This window comes from Suricata suricatta, chromosome 16 (assembly GCF_006229205.1).
Source record: "Suricata suricatta isolate VVHF042 chromosome 16, meerkat_22Aug2017_6uvM2_HiC, whole genome shotgun sequence".
NCBI classification, from domain to species: domain Eukaryota; kingdom Metazoa; phylum Chordata; class Mammalia; order Carnivora; family Herpestidae; genus Suricata; species Suricata suricatta.
The window spans coordinates 885,495-904,248 of NC_043715.1; the positions used below are offsets into that span (position 1 = coordinate 885,495).

The window sequence follows — 18,754 nt, forward strand, 5'->3', positions numbered from 1 at the left end:
CCCCCCCCCCCCCCCCGCTGTGGCCCCGTGGCCCTGCAGTGGACGGGAAGGACAAGGCAGCAGCGATGCCCGACTCTCCGGCCGAGGTGAAGACGCAGCCCCGCTCCACGCCCCCCAGCATGCCGCCCCCGCCGCCTGCCGCGTCCCAGGGGGCTGCTCGGCTCCCGCCCTTCACGCCCCACACAAGTGAGTAACCCTGGGGGGCTCCGGGGCCTGCGCTGCTTGAGGCTCTGAGCGCCACGGTGCATCAAGGCCCGTGCTGGGGACCCCTGCCCGGGACCTGTAAATGCCCAGCCTTGGGCCCTTTAGAGGGAGGCGTTCACCGTGGCTCAGAGCCTGAGCGTGGAGGTCCAATTGGTGGCTGTGTGGCCTCGGGCAGGCTGCTCGGCCTCTCTGGCCCTGGTGGCCACAGTCCCTGACTCAGGGAGCTGCTGTGACGTCAGGTGAGTGAGTGCAGGCCCTTCCCGAGTGGCTGTGAGCGTCCTCACAGGCTGCTGCTCTACTGAGAGCTCAGAGAGGGACTGGCGGTTCCTACCGTCACACAGCACCTTCCCGAGGGCCCCTCAGAGGTGGCGCCGGCTCCGCGCCGGGCTGCGGTGAGGGTGAGGGTGGCGGGACCCGGGCTGCCGGGGCGTGGGGGGCAGACGGGACCTCCGGGCCTGTGCAGTGTCCCCGAGGCCCCCACAGCCTGCACACCCGCCGGAGGCCTGCCCCTTGTCCGAGACACGGTGACTCCATGACTTCGGGGCTGTGCGTTGGAAAAGAGACCGCAGGCGTGGGCGTTCCTGCCCCGGGGCCCAGGCTTGGCAGTGTGCCAGCAGTGGAGGGCATCCACACGCCACCTCCTCCCCCATGTTCAGAGGCCGGAAAGTTCTAGATCGGGGGACCCTTCCGCAGACGTTGAGACCCGAGCGAAGCCCGTCTCCGGGAGGGAGTGTGCAGCGCCCCAGCGCCGTCATAAGAGCCACCTCCTCGGACCCCCTCCCGCCACCCAGAGCCCAGGACACACCGCACGGCCTGGCCCAACTTTTGTCCCCGGCCGTGAACGGTGCTGGTGCTGCCGCGGAGGCCGGGCAGCCGGGTTCCTTAGGGCTTGGGGGTGACCCGGCCTCCATCTGGAGAAAGGTGCTGGCCATGGAGCCAGGAAATGCAGGTTCAGGGCCAGGCGTGGCTGCTTGTTTGTGGGATGCTGGCTCTGAGCCAGTCTCGGGCCTCGCCCCGCTGTGGTCCGGAGGCGCGAGGCCCCGGCCCCAGGTGTGCGCCCTCACCTTCCTAAGGGGACAGGTCTGATCCAGGGCGCCCACGAGCAGTGGGGACTGAAGTGAGGCCTGGCCCTGCCCGTGGTGGCCGTGGCGGGCGGGGCTTGCTCTCACGCCGCCACTGTCCGGCCGGGTCACCTCCGTCACAAGCAGCTGTCCACCGGACAGGTTGGGTGCGTTACCGGGCCCACTGGCGGCTCCGAAGATACCAGGCCCCGGGTGTCCACCCGGACAGCCGCCCCTCCCTCCAGGGTCTGCACCGAGGCTCTGAGCCGGCCACACGGTGTCAAGGCCACGTCCCCCTTTCCGCCTCGGTCCAGGACCCACGTTCCAGAAAGCACAGGTCTGGGAGCAGATGCTCCAGCTCAGGGACGGGGCTGGGGCCTGTGTGTGGCTCTGGCCCCCCCCCCACACCCCCGCCGAGCGGAGGTCCCAGCTTCATCTAGGGCACGGAGGTTACAAAAGACCCGTGGTTCTTTCTTTTCTAAGCTGACACTTCCATGTCATGGGGCTTCTGGGTGTCTGGTCTCCTCAGAGGGGCCTGAGTTGTCCCCTAAGCCGTGCACCTGGCCGGTGGGGGCTGAGCCCCTGTGCTCAGCCACAGATTCCTGCCCCAAGATCCCCCGGCTTCCCCAGGACCGGCCTATGAGCCTAGCCAGCTGGAGACTGTGAACCGTGGCTGAGGGCTCTGCTTTTTCCTGATGGCCGCCCTGGGCACAGATTTATTTGGGGGTTGGACTCTGGAGGTGGTCAGGATGGCTGAGGTGACTCTGGGAAGGAATGTGAGGAGCTACTCTGCAGTTAGGAGGACCCTCAAAGGCTCATCCTGTCCTTGATTACCCCTTGTGACGGGAGGCTCTCTGTCTGGACACAGCCTATCTTCTTACAGCTTCTGCCTACTAATTCCAGCTCAGACACTCAAATCTCTTCCTGTCTGGTGCTTCCTCCCTTCGTGGTGGCTCAGTCCTGGGTTTTGCTTTGGACCCACCATTGGCTTGTCTGGCAGTGGAGACTTCAAGCCCTACAAGCGTGGGCTCAGGTCCCTGGAGGATGGTGCCAAGTGTGGCTGCCAGGCCCTGTCTGGGAAGAGAGCTCTTTAGGAACCGGGGTGTCCCACCCATGTTGATGGGGACACCAGAATTCTTGTAGACTTCTCTAGAGGTCCTTCTGGAAGTGACCCTCGGAGACTCCCTGCCCAGACAACCCAGTTATTTTACAGTGGAGGAAACTGAGGCCCAAAGAAGGGAATGGACTGGCCCAAGGTGGTGACTGAGTCCCGATCCCCAAAACTGCTGTCAAGAGGCAGGGGGGAGGGGCCGAGGGCGGGCGCCCCCCAGGGCAGCCCTGCCTCCCACCGGCGCTTTCCTGACAGCGTGTTTTTCTTATTTTGCTTACAGATCGAGTGGACGGGCCCACGATGTCCCTGCCCCACGGCCGTTTTCATGGCTGCTTAAAATGGTCTATGGTCTGTCTTTGTAAGTAAAATAACAAAAACCGCGGCCTCCTGGGAGGTCCTCCCGCTCTGCTCTGCGGAGACCATGGCAGTCCCCACCCCACCCCCGCCTACGCACCCTGTATCGTGTCCACTGTGTCCGTCAGTCCTGCCTTCCATACGGAGAAGAAGGGGCCGGGGGCAGGCGCCGGAGGGCAGGGGCCAAAGCCAAGGGCAGGTGGGCGGCCTCTCTGAGCCCCCTTTTCCCCAACCACAAAGCAGGGTGAGTAAGGCAGAGCCCAGGGTTGTGAGAAGGTCCGGTCTCAAGGGCCGGCCCAGCCCCCCCGCCCCGGTGACTCGAGCAGGTACTACCACCTGTGCCTCAGTTTCCCCACCTGTAAAACAGTGGTCATCCCAGCACTTGGCACCAAGGCGACTGCACGGAGCCGTGAGACGCTGCTGGACGCACGGTCACCAGCGCACGTTCTGTCAGTCTCCGGCCGCAGCTGACACGCGTCAGGGCTCCGGGCCCTGCTCAGAGTCTGTGTGTGAGCGGCTGCGGTCAGCACAGGCCCGATTCTGCAGCAGCGGGCCGCACGGCCCCCGTGTGACCGCCCCCTGCTCTGAGCGGGAGGTGGCAGGACGTTCCGGTGTGTTATTCAGGGCCTGCGACGCCGGTGCCCCGGCCCGGTTCTGTGCCCGGCGCCGCCAGGACGTGTGGCCCGCACCCACGGGGAGAGGGGCCGTTGGCCGGGTTCCGCGTCCCAGCACGACCCGCACCCGGGACACAGGGGTGCTCGCGTGTGCCCCCAAACCTCAGCCGGGGACACGTGTGCGGTCTAACTTAGTAACACACCTGTTGTGGGAATGAAAGCACTTGTGGCCGGGGGTTATTTTCGGCGTCTCTTCAGCGAGTTGCTGAGACTCCCGGGCAGCCTGCGGGAGGGAGCACGGGCGAGCGAGGCGGAGCGGGCCGCTGGGAGGACCCAGGCACCGAGGGCGAGCTGGTAAGAGAGGTCAGGCCCGCACTGGGCCGGCGGCCGCTGGGTGGGGGCCCACGAGGTGTAGACGGCCATACCTCTTAGAAGCCTCTAGAAGATCCAGACCCCGGGTGACGGGCCAGCTCTGCTGGAGGAATGACCCCTACTGTGGTGAGGTCTCCTGTGGCAGCGGCCACCTCCTGGCCTGGCCAGGGCAATGGCCAGTGGCCATCATGCATCTTGAGCAGGGCGTGCGTGTGGCAGTGTGCCCCCTCGGCAGTGAGAGAAAATTAGCCCCCAGTGGGGCCTCCTGGGCTCTCCAAGGGTCCTCTGGACAGCACCTCGGAGAGGGTGAGGGACGGGGACACTGGTGGGCTGTGTCTGGCGGTCACTCCGCACTGCAGATCAAGGGGCACCAGGAACGCGGTGGCTCCTGCAGAGCCTGGTTCAGACCAGGGGGCAAACGGTCCCCCACAGCGCGGCGTCTCCCGGGGAGGCGAGAGCAGATCCAGGACCTGGGGCCGCGGTCCTGCAGCCCGGAGCCCACACGTGACCTTGTGTCAACGCTGGACCGCAGTCAGGGCTTCCCAAGCCTCTGCTATTGACGAGCAATTACCTGACACACAAAAGCAATGAGGGCCAAGCACTTCAGCCCCTTCCGGTGGGAGAAGCTTACCCGATTCTCTGTAACCTGGGGCAGGCCTGGAGCACCAGCCCCCGGGCCCCAAAGCCCCACCTCTGGCTGGAGCCAAGGAGCCATTTTCCAGATGAAGAAACCGAGGCAAGGCCCCCAGCCTCACCCTGCTGGGCTGGTCCAGGCAGACGTGAGGCCTCAGGCAGGAAGCCTCTCCCACCCAGGGGGGCTGCTCACGCCCTCGAGGGCAGAGCCGTCTGTCTGTGGGGGGCCTGCTGGGTGCCGGGGCTGACCCGCGGGTGAGGCCAGTCGTGGGAACCCGTGGGTTGGTGCCTGGCTGGTGGCGCAGCTCCAAGAGTCAGGGAGGGGTGTCTGCAGGTGTCACCGGCCAGCAGGTCGGTGGGAGGAGCCAGTCACCAAAGCTGGAGGTGTGGGAAGTGTCTGGGAGCAAAGCTGGCCAGACAGCAGACTCGGGGTTAAGAGAGGGCATTTGCTAAAGGGCTCTGGGGGGTGCGGGGTGGGCAGGTTATGGAACCCCACAGGGGACAGCGCAGCCCCGGGCTGGAGGTCTGCAGGGCACATAGGGTGTGACCAGGACCCAGGAGGGCCCAGAGAGGGGGCCCCGTACACCCGGCCCCTCTGGCTGGGGGAGCCAGGGACCTGCAGAGGTCACTTCCCGGGGCCCGGTCAGGATGCGTGCTCTGCGGGGCGAGCCCGCACACCCTCTGCTCAAAGCAGGCCCTCTCCCCAGCCTATTCATGGGGAGCCGCTTCTCAGAGCTGACCTTGGAGGTGTCTCCATCCTGAGGAAAGGAGCCCCCCGACCCCGTACTCCCAGCTGCCGGGTCTCAGCCACCATGGAGGTGGCCGGAGCCCCGGAGAAATCCCTTCCGGAGGCAGCAGCGGCCCAAGCTGCCCACCTCCCCAGACGCCCCCATGGGCATGAGAGCGCGGCCTCTGCACAGATCCGGCCAGCCGGGGCAGGGGGCGGGCCTCGTGGACCAGAGCCAGAGAGGGGTGTGCGCAAGTGTGTGTGTGCATGTGTCTGTGTGTGCGAATGTGCATGTGTGTCTGTATATGTATGTGTGCACGAATGTGTGTGCAAATGTGTGTGCATGTCTGCACAAACATGGACATGTACCTGTGTGTGAAGGTGCTTGTGTGTCTTGTCCAACTGTGCATGTGTGTGTGCATTCGTGTGTGCAAATGTGTCTGTACACATGCACGTGTGCGTGAATGTAAAATTACGTGTGCGGGCAAATGTGCATGTACGTCTGTGTGCGTGTGTCTGCATGTGATCGAGAGTACATGTGTGTGTGTGCGCGCACACGTGTCCGTGTGTGTGTGTGCGCACACATGTGTCCGTGTGTGTGTGTGTGTGCGCGCGCGTGAGGACGCGGAGGCAGGGAGTGGCGGTGGGGGGCGGGAGGCATTGTGAGGATGCGGGGTTCAGGCCATCACGTGGGGTGTGCATGCGTGTGCAGAGGGGCAGCCCGGTGAGCGTGCAGGGGCCCCGTGTGTGGACGTGAGGAGGCGCCTGAGTGGATGTGTGGGCGGCTGGCTGCGGGGAAAGGTGTGCATGGCCTCCGGCTTGATCAGACCGGCCTCCGGACTCCCAGCAGTGCCAGCACCACGCCCCACACCTGGAGCCCCTCCACTGTCACCAGGGCTCAGGATCTCTGACCTCTCCGCAGACCCCAGTCAGCGAGGCTCGGGCTCCCGGGGGCTGGGGGCGGGCTGGGTCAGCCTTTCCCTCTGTCACTCGAGACTGAGGAGTGAGGTCTTTTCCCAGGGCATTGCAGAGTGGCCCTGGTGTCTGCCAGCCCCGGGACACGGACCCCAGTGTCGAGGCCCTGGTGACTCCACCCGCCTCCCACACACGGCCCCGCGCGTGGGGCCAGCCCAGAGGCTCCCTGGCTGGGATGCAAGCCCATGTGTCCCAAGGGTCCACCCCCAGCCCTACCGGCCCAGGCACGGGGGGCCCTCATAGCAGCAGTGGGGCGCCACTCGGGGCCATCATGGTGGAGGGGAGGGTCCCCGGCCTTCCCGGAGAGATGACTGCCTACCCCGGAAAAGGAGATGTGGGCCAGCAGGTCCCTGGTGCCGGTTCACCCTGCACCCCTGCGCAGCCTGGCAGCTCAGGCCTCCCTGTGGCGACCCCGCCACAGAGCAAGCCAGAGGGGTGGGGCTGAGCCGGGGCCGCGGGCTGCACGTGTGTCACGGGGGTCCGGCGCCCCGCGGCCCTCAGCCCGCCTCTCCTTCCCACAGTGATGAACGGCAGCCACTCGCCCACGGCCGTCAACGGAGCGCCGTCCACGCCCAGCGGCTTCAGCAATGGCCCGGCCGCCTCGTGCTCCGCCTCGCTGTCCACGCAGCAGCTGCCCCCGGCCTGCGGTGCGCGGCAGCTCAGCAAGCTCAAGCGCTTCCTCACCGCCCTGCAGCAGTTCGGCAGCGACATCTCCCTGGAGATCGGCGAGCGCGTGCGCACGCTGGTGCTGGGGCTCGTGGTGAGCGGGCCGGCGGGGCAGGGGGCGCGGGGTCCCCCGGGCCGGCCCCAGCGCCCCGGCTGACGGGGGGCTGCCTCCTCCCTCAGAACTCCACGCTGACCATCGAGGAGTTCCATTCCAAGCTCCAGGAGGCCACCAACTTCCCTCTGCGTCCGTTCGTCATCCCCTTCCTGAAGGTAAGGACACGCGGCCCCTCTTGTAGCTGGGCCCGCCACGCCGTCCCAGAGCTGCCCGCTGCCCGCTCTGGCCAGGCTCCTCCACCCCCGGCCCGCACGGGACCCCGCCAGACCCCGTGCCCTAAGACTGAGCCCCCAGCTCAGCCCTGCACTGCGTCAGATACGCTCATCCGCTCAACAGCTCTGTTTGGAGCCCCTCCTTGTGCCACGTGGGCGTGGGGACGTGGTGTGAGCCAGGCGGGCAGGTCTCTCCTGGATCCGATGTCCTGGCGGGAGGAAAGTCAGCCAACCGACTGTGGTACAGATCTGCGGCGACCAGGCTGAGGGCAAGCGGGGGTGGGGCGCGTGGGCACGGCCCCCGGGAGCCGCCTGCAGCTGGAGCAGAGTCAGGGAGCGGGACCAGGGGCAGACGGGCACGGATGTGAGGGGTGGCGTGGGTGGGCAGACGGATGGATGAACGGGTGTTAGATAAACAAGGGTCCTGTGGTCAATCACAAGCTAAACAGGGGAAGAGAGGGTGTTGGGCCAGCAACACCAGGACTTGTGAGCAATGCAGCTTCCTGGGCCCCAGCCCCGAGCCCCTGAATCAGAATCTGCATTTTAACGAGGTGCGCGTGCCCACAGAAAGGGGACGCACTGGTTCTAAACCCCACGGGGCCAGCTTCTCCGTCGCAGTGGCTCCCAGAGAGGGCAAATGTGAAACGCCCCCCCAAACGGATCTGACCCCAGGACGTGTTCCTTGTGCACCGCCAGTGTCAGGGTTCCACAGAGCTCACTTCCGGAGACGCCGTTTCCCTGGCCTGCGGTGGCACCCCAGCCGTGGGCCCTGCTCGGCTGCGTGGCTGGGCCCCAGGTGGGGCTGCCTTCTAGAGGGTCTGGAGGACTGGCTAGACCAGGCGCTCCCGGATTGGAGCACTGCCACTTAGGCGCTGTGGGCCTGGGCCGAGCCAGCTGCCCCTGCTCTGACTCTGTTTTTGCTAATGTGTGATGGAGCTCACCCCCGGGCCGCTAGGAAGGGCATGGTGCATGCCCGCCGGCGTCAGGCCACATATCTGGGGGTTTCAGATGCTCTGCAGACCAGGCAGGCTCTGCAGAGTTCTTCCCGGTGGGCCTTGCGGCCCCTCCGTGGCCCGTGAGGTGGGTGGCGCTCCTGGTTAGCAGCTTCCCGTCGGAAGAGAAGGGGAGGGGCTGGAACCTGGGTCCATCGGGCTCCAAGCCCCCTGGCCTTTGCAGGGCCTGCCCTGGGCTGGCACCTCGCTCCCTGCAGCTCTGGTCAAGGGGACCCTTGGTCTGGCCCCATGTCCGTCCTCTCGGCCCTCTGTCCTGCCCTTCTGCCCACACCCTGCTGTGCTCACACCCTGGGCTGGGCAGCAGCGGAGCCCGGCTCGGGCCCATCTGGCCAGCGTTCGCAGTTCGCCCAGAGCCCTGCCCTCGCCTCCCCCCTCCCTGCTCCCACTCACTGCTGACTCCACGCTCCCCACCTTTGGGACACAGTGCGCCTGCTCATCCCATCAGATCAGATATTTACACCAGATGTCCCTGTCCACTCAGCTGCCCTTGTTTATTGGAGGAGCGGGGCAGGGACACATCCGGCGTCCCCTGCTCCTGCTCCCGCCGGGCTGCAAACCCCTGCCCGCTGCACCTCATTCCCCGCCGAGTCCTCGGGACACGCTCAGGCCTCCCCCTGCGCGTGGGGCGTCCCCTCTGCCCACAGCAGTCTCAAAGGGCTCCTGGGGCTTTCATGCCTAGATTGCCCTCGTGGTCATCAGGCCAGCTGGCCTTCGGGGCTGCCAGCCATGCTCCATGCCTGTGACGCCCCCCAGGGCTCCAGGCCAGCAGACTGTTGGACAAGGACATGCGATCCATCTCCCTGACACGGAGCATCCGGGTGCAGCCGGCTCTGTCTGAGTGCCCAGGTGCCGCCGGAGCCCTGGCCCAAGGTCCGGCCTGGGGAGCACCCCCCACCTCACTCGTCGCAGGAGCCCTGGCCTGGCCACTGCTCCAGCTCGGTCTCCGATCTGCGACCTGGGCTGGCCAACGGCCAGCACCTTCCTGGGGACCCACAGCCCGCCTTACGGGGGCCCTTGGACTGGGGCCTGCAGGATGGGCTCTGGGCTGGGGTCTCAGCCCCTCCCACCTGGTCGGGGGTCCGGTGACCCCTCACCGGGGCAGGGATGTGAGAGTTAACATCATACGAAGCTCACAGGACCCGTCGTCCCCTGGGGCAGGGAGCAGGACCTCATACAGGCAAGAAGTTAAGTGACTCGGCTAGGGTCGCCCCGCAGAGCCGAGGGCCCACGGCACACAGGCTGTGTGGACAGCAGATGAGGGACTTGGAAAAACCCCAGCCCCTCGCTCCCGGGGAGTCGTTGGCCCAGTGGACCCGCCGTTGCAGCTGTTTGTGCAAACACGGGTTTCCCTCTGACCTGTGTTCCCTCCCGTGAGAGTGGGGCTCGGGCTCCGTGGCCAGCTCTACCCGGTCTTGGCGAGGCCTCTCCTTGCGCTCTGGACCCTGGGAATAAAGGGGGAATCCTGCCACCAAGGGTCTCTGGCCAGGTGCTCCACACCCTCCACCGGCTGCTTCTGGCCTAGGGTTCCCCTTCCCCCACCCCCACCAACCATCCCAAGACCCCGGAACCGTCTGCTCAGGCCCCCCTGCACACGGATGAGGTTTTGCAGAAGCCGGGAGCCACTGCCCCACCCAGCCGGCCCTCCACCCACAGCCCCGGCTCCCAGCTGGCCCCAGCCAGCCAGGAATCCAGATGTTTCCACTGCTCTAACGGCGACCAGCTGGTGCCCGTGCGGCCCCCACCCTGCTGAGCCAGCCAAGGGGAGGCTGGTCGGGAGGGGGGCCGGCAAGCGGGGAGGATGTTTGGCGTCTTCAGACCTCCCGGGACCTCCTTTCCCAGCTCATGCTCCTAACGTGTTCAGCAGATGGCGGGCTGGCCCCTGTTCAGCTCTTGGGATAGAAAAACACGCCCCGCGGCCGCGCGCTCGTCCGGACGGATTCGCTGACGGGGCCGCAGAGGCAGAGGCGGGAGGGGCCCCTGTGGCAGCTCGGAAACGCCGGAGAAAGTTGGGGCTCGGCTCTATTTACAAATACTTGGAAGTCCTGGCCCTCCCTGCCGCTGGGCCCCAGCCAGCCCGCCTGCCCCGCCAGGAGGTTTGGGAGGCCGTGTGGATGGCGCCACTTGTGACAGGCACACGTGGGGGTGGCGGGGGCGTGGGGCCACCCCCCCAGCTGTGCGCTCCCACTCCTGTGCTGTGTCGTCCTTCCCCGTGAGCGTGGCAGCACGGTGTCAAGTCTATCTACGGATGGTGGGCAGGACTGGGAGGTGACACGTGTGACTGCTCACATGCGTGGTCTGGGTTCCGTGCCGCTCCAGGCTGGTGGGCGGAGCCTACAGGAGCGGGGAGAGTGGGGTTCTGCCCACTGCAGGGAGCTGAGGGGTGCCCAGGTCCCATCCACACCATGGGTCACAGGTGCCTGCTCCCACCGGTGAAGGCAAGGAAGCCAGGTCACGTCCCCTCCTTGCCCTCTCCAGATGCCACCAGGGGAGGGGACAACACCCAGCGGGGGTCCAGGGCCTGGGCTCAAGGGCCCCAGGCTGGCTGGGGGCCCAGCAGCAGGCCGCTGTGGAGGGCCAGGACTTCCAAGTATTTGTAAATCGAGGCGATCCCCAGCTTTCTCTGAGTCCCTGTGTGCCCTCAGGGCACAGTCCCACCCACATCCCCAGGTGTAGTGCAGGGACACAGGGCTCAGAGAAGTCAGCGGCTTGTGGGAAGTCACCAAGCAAGCCTCCCCGCCATGCTCGTGCCTTGGCCTCGGGCAGCGGTGAGTGCCTGCCACCTCTGCCCCTGCAGGCCAACCTCCCCCTGCTGCAGAGGGAGCTCCTGCACTGTGCCCGCCTGGCCAAGCAGACCCCCGCCCAGTACCTGGCCCAGCATGAGCAGCTCCTGCTGGACGCCAACGCCTCCTCCCCCATCGACTCCTCGGAGCTCCTTCTGGAAGTCAACGAAAACGGCAAGAGGAGGACACCTGACCGGTACGTACGGGGGGAGGGGGCCTGTGGCTGGGGAGAGGGGCTGCCTCTCCAGAGCTGCCTCTGGTGCCTCAGCTCGGCCGGTGCCCAGCGGCAGGGCTGACCGGACATGGCCCACAGCTAGTGGGCTGAGACCACCGCACAGGGCTGAGGTGAGGCATCCCGAGGACAAGGGAGGGGCGGAAGGCAGTCTCGTGGCCACTCCCTGTGGGCTGGATGTGGACCCGGGTGTCCCCAGGACTGTGGCCCTCAGTGCCGGTCACGGAGCTGCCGGAGCCTGCGTGGCCGGGTCCTCGCTCGCCTGACACAGGCTCAGGCTTCTCGACCCCTGGCCCCAGGGCCCACACGCCAGCGGGGGGTCGGAGGCGGACACAAGACCCAGAGCCGGGGGCGCGGGGGCGCAAGGCCAGGCTCTTGTCCACGGCTCACGGGGCTCATGGCCCGTGACCCCCCTCCTGCCTGCTCTTCCGGTCAGGACCAAAGAGAATGGGTCAGACCGTGACCCGCTGCCCCCCGACCACATCAGCAAGCGGCCGTGCACCCTGAGCCCCGCCCAGCGCTACAGCCCCAGCCACGGGCCGCCGCAGCCCACGCCGCCGCCGCACTACCGCCTGGAGGACATGGCCATGGCCCACCACTTCCGGGACCCCTACCGCCACCACGAGCCCCGGGAGCTGCGGGAGCGCCATCGGCAGCTCGGTGAGCAGTGCTGGGGGGACACGCGTGTGCTTACGCACTCGTGCCTGCGTTGGGGGGGACAGCAGAGGGCTGCAGTGCGCGCGTCAGTGTGGGGGGCTCACTGGCACCTCCCAACCTTGTCTGTCCAGAAACGACGCTGAGGAAATGGGTGTGGAGAAAAGATTTGATGGGGTGGGGGCCCTGGCTGGGCCGTGACCCTCAGAGAAGGCCCTCCTCCCCTGACCTCTGTCGTGGGGTCTGGCATCCCCTCCGGTCGGGTGGGGGGCCTCATCCCCCAGGGGAGGGGCAGGTATGGAGCCAGGGGCACCCGGGCTCTCTGGGGGTGCAACAGGGCCCTGCAAGGCCAGGGGTGGGGCGGGCGGGGTCACGGCCAGCCAGGAAGAGACCGCTGTGAGGCAGGCTGGGCACGTGAGGGGTCTCCCGAGTCCCAGGCGCTGTGGCTACGGCCTCCGAGGCTGACCCCTCATTGAGCGCCACCGACTGCACACACCCGTCCGGCCGTCCGCGCAGGGTGCAAACGAGCCTGCCAACCCCAAGTGTAAGTGCCCCGTCGCGGTGGTGAGCTGTGCGTGGGGCACCGCGGGAGCCAGGCCGCGGGGGGACAGGGGGCCTGGCGCTCCAGCGGCTTGCATGGCGCGTCCTTGCGGGGTCCTGGGACCTCTCTGCCTCAGTCTTGTCCAGTGGGAGTCCCAGACCTCCCGGTCCGAGTGAGGCCCGGGAGACCCCTCTTCCTGCTAGTGCCCAGGCCCCTCCCGTGTGCCTGTGTGCGTGCGATGCACCAGCAGCCCCGGATCACAGATGACAAGACCCAGAGGGCAGAGGGCACAGTTCTCGTGCCCGAAGCCTTAGCCACGTCTGCCTGGTCTTCTGACCCCCCTCTGCCAGGGACTGAGAGATGAAGGGGGCCGGCCCACACCCTAGGGGCGGAGGAGGCCTGGAAACAGCTGCCTCGCGAGTCCCAGGGCACCAGGGGGGGCCCAGAGGCAGGGTCAGCAGAGGCCTTGCCCTGTACAAGGCCTCCTCCCAGCCCCCACCCTGAAGAAGCTTCCGGGGCCTGGGCCCAGGCAGCAGGTGACAGCGTCTGGCTCCCTGCAGCCGGGCCAGGCAGGTGCTAATTCCCACCCGCTTCTGCTAATGCAAAAATAAACGCCAGCTGTCAGGCAGAGCTCAGCCACTATTTTGGTTGGGGCGTTGGCGCAGGCAGTTTGAGGTGGCGTGGCATGTGGGGGGGACTAGGAGACCGTTAGGCGCTGGAAAAGGCCTAACCAGAGAGGCCTCGACCCAGGAAGCGTCAGTCAGCTCTGGGTCACCCAGCACATGCTTGAGGCCACACCAGGGCAGGGACATCCAAACCCGCCTGGGGGCCGAGAGCATCTGATAGGTCACGAAAATCACATGAGGACAGTCAGACGCTGTTGCCTTGGTATGAACTGCTCAGTTCACAGTTGTTTTGTTTCTCACCAGGCTGGGAGGGGGGGGTACCCATTGTTTCCGCCTCTGAATCTGCACCAGCCAGCAGCTGAGGGCACAGTTTTGGCTTGGGCTGACCTTGGGCGACCTTGAACAAACACATCCCTACGGCCAGCCTCGGTCTTCTCACCTGTGGGATGGGAATGACAATAGAACCTCCCCCGGAGGTGGGCAGAAGGGGATGAGGCGCTGGGCACAGAGCCCTGCCCGGCGCATGGGGCCCTCCCCTCCTCACACCTTCTGAGCATGGGCAGGGCAGGGAAACTGAGACACAGCGTGGTGAGGTGAGGGGCCTGGGGTCCCGTACAAGGGTTGGGGCTTCTGGTTTCCCAGACCCCACTGACTCCCAAGGGACCACACTCGGACCCAGCGGCTGAACCAGCTGGAGCTGGCCCCCAGAGACTGTAGCCCTGGGGACTGACACGGCCAGCTGGGGGGACTAAGAATAAACAAGGAAGCTGCAGGAGCATTTGACAAGCGGATGTGCTCGGGGCGGAATGCATTCTGAAGGGCTCAGGGTTGCTGAGGAGGGGGCCTGGGACCTGGGCTTTGAGGGATGTGTAGGAGTCCAGCTGGCTGGGAAGAAGTAGTACAGCCTGAGCTGAGCCACCAGTGAGCCCCTGAGGGCTTCGAGGAGTGGCAAGGCCATCAGAGTGAGGCTGGGGCCGCCACGGCGCAGCAAGGAGCAGGAAAACTGAAGGGGGCTGGATTTGGATGCAGGGAGGTGGGGGGGCGTGGCCAAGGCTAGACGGAGGGACCGGGACCTTCTCTTCTTCCCAAGCATGGAATAGAGGCTGTTCCTGACCTCCCTCTAAAGGCGGTGGGTAGAGGGTCAGTGCCCAGGGTCCCCTTCCTCACCCTATCCACTTTCCTGACTTGGGCAAAGGCCGTGGACTGGGTCTGGGGAGCACAAGGCAGGACCTACAGGGCCTGGGGCAGAGCATGGGAGCTTGAGACAGTGCCAGGGGTGAGGGGCGTGGCCTGGGGAGCTAGGAGCTCTGGGTGGGAATGGGTTGGGGCCTGGAGGACAGGAAAGATGCCAGAGCCTGGGGGGTGACACAGGCAAGCTGGGGCACAGGGTGGGGCATGGAGGACATGGGCGGGGCATGGGGCTGAGTCTGGGGACAGGAAGGGGCCTGGGACATGGGGTGGAGGGGGAGGTGTTGAGGGCAGAGTGGGGGTGTAGAAGACAGGCAAGCTAGGGCACAGGGCGGGGCCTGGAGGTGGAAACAGACAAGGCGGAGCCTGGGGCACAGGGCTGGCAGAGAGGGGGGCGTCTGGAGGATGTGGGCGGGGCCTGGGACACGAGGGCGGGGCCTTGTGTGGGCGTTGTCGTGTGGGCGGGGCTTGAGCATGGGGCGGGGCCTGGAGGACCTGGGCGGGATCTGGCACGAGGTGCAGGGCCTGAGCCTCCACACCGCCCTGCAGCGGTACACGGGTCCCGGCAGGAGGAAGTGATCGACCACCGCCTCACGGAACGGGAGTGGGCAGAGGAGTGGAAGCACCTCAACAACGTGAGTGTCCAGGCCCAGGGCCATGGGACTGCCCCGACTCCTGGGTTCTGCCCAGCCTGTGGGACACTGGTGCTGCTGCGGGGGCAGGCTCTGGCCTGCACCTGCCTGCCTTAGCCCTCTGCTTCTGGGTAGCCCCTCAGCACCGTCCTTGCTCTGCCCCTGGGAACAGCTGTCTCGGGAGACAGGGGCTTTGGCCTGGCATTGGGACCCCTTCAACGCTGTGTTCAGGGCCACCTCTCCCCTGCTGCCTTTGTGGGGACGGAGCCCAGGCCAGTGTGGTCCCCCAGGCAGAGCACAGCCCAGACGGCTGGAAGGAGACCCCCGCCCCCGTGCCGGAACAGACCTCCCCAGAGCCCGGTCGTCCCCCCCGTGTGCGGTGCCCGTCTCGGCAGCGGCGGCAGATTTCCGCATGGTTGGGCTCAAGGACAGTGGGCAGCCCAGGCCCGGCTGTCGCCCTCACCACACCCGGCCCCGCACGCTCACGGCCGCCGCCTGCCCACAGCTTCTGAACTGCATCATGGACATGGCCGAGAAGACACGGCGGTCCCTGACGGTGCTGCGCCAGTGCCAGGAGGCCGACCGCGAGGAGCTGAGCCGCTGGGCCCGGCGCTACAGCGACTCCGAGGACACCAAGAAGGGCCCCGGGCCTGCCGCCGCCCGGCCCCTCAGCAGCTCCGTGGGCGCAGAGGGCTCGCAGCTAGGTGAGCCGAGGGGGCAGCAGGGAGAGTGGGGGAGGAGCGCCGGAGCGGAGGCCAGCACCCCCATTCTGGCACTCACTGCGATGAAGCAGGAGTTTCCCTGGAAGGGGACGGGCTTTTTGTGCTGAGCCTAATGATGGAAGCGTAGACTCGGGGGGCCAGGGGCCCGGCAGGTCTACACTCACTCTGTGGATGATGGAAACCAAGACAATCCACAAGGGCCCATGTCCAGCTGGATCCAAGCTGCTTCTGCCTAGAGCACCTCCACCCTGGCATCCCCCTGCCCCACACCAGCAACCAACCACGGGCACCTCGAGGAACCCCCCAGGACACACACCACGCCCCCATCACCCAGGTGGGTGTGGCCCCGTTCCATGCATGACGCTGGCGCCCGTGTGTTTCAGACGCCCACCGGGAGTTCATGCCCAGGACCCTCTCTGGCTACATGCCTGAGGAGATTTGGAGGAAGGCTGGTGAGTAGAGTCGACATGGGGGGCACCGTAGGGGGTCCCAGACCCTGCAGGAGGGGCGAGTGCATTTAGTGTTCCGGGCATGACACCCACAGGTGGGGAGCAAGCGCTCAGCAGGACGCCCGGGTCCCTGGGTCCTACACCCACGCGCACTTACATGGACACACATGCCAGAGGGAGTGGGTGTGGCCCCAAGCTCAGTGCCCGGGGCGTGCTGTGGGGGGCGCCCAGATAGGTTTTGGTTAGCGGATGGATCAGTGTGAAGTGTAAGGAAGAGGGAGAAAATCTCAGGGTCTGGGGTGCAGAGCAAGTGGGGCGTCCCCACCCAGAGTTGGAGGCTCAGGGGCCACAGACAGGCTGCGGGCAGGGTGCAGGCCTGGATGGGGGGTGGAGTCCTCATTTCCCTCCGCCTGGCCCCTGGTGGGCCCCTGGTGACCAGTGCACAGAGCTCAGGTGATGGCCTGGGGCCAGCAGCTCAGCGACACAGGGGAGTCCCACTAATCCCACCCCATCCGCCCACTGCTGCCAGAAGGGCACTCCCAGGTAAACCGAGGCAGGCGGGGCGGCTGGGAGTCGTCCCCAGGGTTGAGGAACACAGTGCACTTGGGACAGGTGCGCTTGCTCAGCTCTGAACAGCACGCTTCTCCACTAACGTCAACAGGCCAGAGGCAGCAAGTGGGGGTGGCGGCAGAAGGCTCTGGAAGTGGTAACAATGCGGGGGTCTGGACGGGGAACCCCCCAGACTCTTCTAGATGGCCCACAGGGGAAGCTGACTGCTGGGGGGGGCGGAAGTAGGGCAGTGGTTTTCAAAGTGGGTGCCAAGACCCAGCATCGGCGTCACTTGGAGCCTGTTAGGGACAAAGGCTCTTGGCCTTCCCCAAGCCCATCGACTTCCAAGTCAGGAGTGGCGCGGCCCCTCCCTCCAAGGCGGTACCACTGCTCCCTGAACAACGGGGTCGATTCCGGCCTGGGAGACGCCACCGCCACCGCACTTGCGTGTGCAAGCCCCGGCACCGGTGCGCGATCCCCACCCACGGCACAAGGAGGCCTCGGAGAGCAGTCGGTCGGGGCCACGTGACTACGGCCCACCTGTCCTTTGCAGAAGAGGCTGTGAATGAGGTGAAGCGACAGGCCATGTCCGAGCTGCAAAAAGCTGTGTCGGACGCCGAGCGGAAGGCCCACGAGCTCATCAGCACGGAGCGCGCCAAGATGGAGAGGGCCCTGGCGGAGGCTCGGCGGCAGGCCTCCGAAGACGCCCTGACCGTCATCAACCAGCAGGAGGACTCCAGCGAGGTAGGCACACCCCGCCTCCGGGTCCGGGCCCTGAACCCCCACTCCGTCGCCTCCCAGCCTCGTGACCTCGGGCAGCCGGGGCGGCAGATGTGAACACCGGGGGCTCCCATCTTGCAGATGTGAACACTGGGGGCTTCAGAGGGGCGGTGGTTTGCCCTAGGCTACGTCCTAGGAAGTGGCAGGCCCCTATTCAGACCTCAGCTGGCAGACAGTCCACAAAGGCCCAGCTGGATCCAAGCTGCTTCTGCCAAGCCCTTGCTAACTTGTGAGAGCGGCAGGCGGGAGGGGCGCGGAGACCCCAGGGGGCGTCTCCGGGGTCTCCTCAGTTCGGCACACGCGGCGGGGCAGGAGAGCTATCATGGTGCTGGTGCCTGGGCATCCGGGGCTCCGTGGGGTGGGGCAGGGCAGGTGCGCCGAGTCCATTTCCTTTTCGTCCTAAAAGAACTTGATCTCGGAGAAGTCAGGGGAGGGGAGAGAGCTTTGCCAGGAGGGGGTCCTAGAACTGTCTTTTGGGACAGGGCATGTCTCCGGAGCACCCGGGTATGTGTGTGCCTGGGCCAGCCCGGAGGCTCAGCTCCTGCGTCTGCTCCGGCTGCTCCAGCAGTCTGAGCTCCGGGGAAGCCGGCAGGTCGGAACAGGTAGACCTCACGGGGGCAGGTGCCAGGGAAGGTGCCAGAGCAGTGACGTGGGAGCAGAGTTGTGGATGAGGCGAGCCAGCTAGGCAGGAATCTGGGGGGGTTGTGCCACCCCGAGGAGAGAGCAGCAGAAAGGGAGGCCGGGGCACGCCTGGCCGAGTGAGGACCACAGGGAGGCCAGTGTGGCCGAACAGAGCAAGCCAGGAAGCCAAAGAGGATTGGTGGCTAGCTAGACACCAGGCTGGTCTCCTGGCCGGTGGCTGAGGTCACCGCTAGTACCACAGAAAGGGAGTAGAGGCCCAATGGTGGGGGAGGGTGTGCCTGAGCCAGGCCTGGCTGTGCACCCCACGTTGGAGCCTGTTAGTCTGGCCGGCCAGGGCGGCCACGTGCTGGGGTTGGAGCCCAGGTGAGGCCGAGAGGGCTTCCCAGAAGAGAGGAGGGGGCTGAGGACCCCACGGTCCTGTAAACTCAGTGTCACCCTGCCTGGAGCGCTCCGGAGCTGTGCGCCTCTGTGGTGGGCCCCCAGCCCAGCAGCCATGTCTGCTGAGGGCCACCCACGAGCCGTGGTGAGGTCAGGCTTTCTCTTCTCACCCCGTGACGCGTGGTGGGGTCCCCGTGACCCCACAGCCATGTCCCCGTGGGGTTGTTTGCAGCGTGTGCTTGCCCAGTCCGTGGCCGGCCTGAGTGCTTTGGGGTCCGGCCCCAAGCACGCGTCGCGGCCCCCCTGACCGTGTCCCCCTCTTCCAGAGCTGCTGGAACTGCGGGCGCAAGGCCAGCGAGACCTGCAGCGGGTGCAACGCGGCGCGCTACTGCGGCTCCTTCTGCCAGCACAAGGACTGGGAGAAGCACCACCACGTGTGCGGCCAGAGCCTGCAGGGCCCCGTGGCCGCCGTGGCCGACCCGGGGCCCGGACAGCCTGACGCCACCTCCGGCCTGGGCCCCTGC

General features: G+C 66.5%; 1 protein-coding gene across 1 annotated transcript in view; it reads left to right on the forward strand.

The window, feature by feature from the left end:
• Window positions 1-18,754, forward strand: part of CBFA2T3 (CBFA2/RUNX1 partner transcriptional co-repressor 3) — an 80,267-nt gene that overhangs the window by 56,004 nt on the left and 5,509 nt on the right. The window contains exons 2-11 of the mRNA XM_029926086.1: window positions 40-186; window positions 6,573-6,811; window positions 6,898-6,987; window positions 10,852-11,033; window positions 11,506-11,729; window positions 14,628-14,713; window positions 15,216-15,414; window positions 15,816-15,884; window positions 16,984-17,174; window positions 18,557-18,752. Coding sequence (XP_029781946.1) covers window positions 40-186; window positions 6,573-6,811; window positions 6,898-6,987; window positions 10,852-11,033; window positions 11,506-11,729; window positions 14,628-14,713; window positions 15,216-15,414; window positions 15,816-15,884; window positions 16,984-17,174; window positions 18,557-18,752 — 1,623 coding nt within the window. The remainder of the gene's footprint in view (window positions 1-39; window positions 187-6,572; window positions 6,812-6,897; window positions 6,988-10,851; window positions 11,034-11,505; window positions 11,730-14,627; window positions 14,714-15,215; window positions 15,415-15,815; window positions 15,885-16,983; window positions 17,175-18,556; window positions 18,753-18,754) is intronic.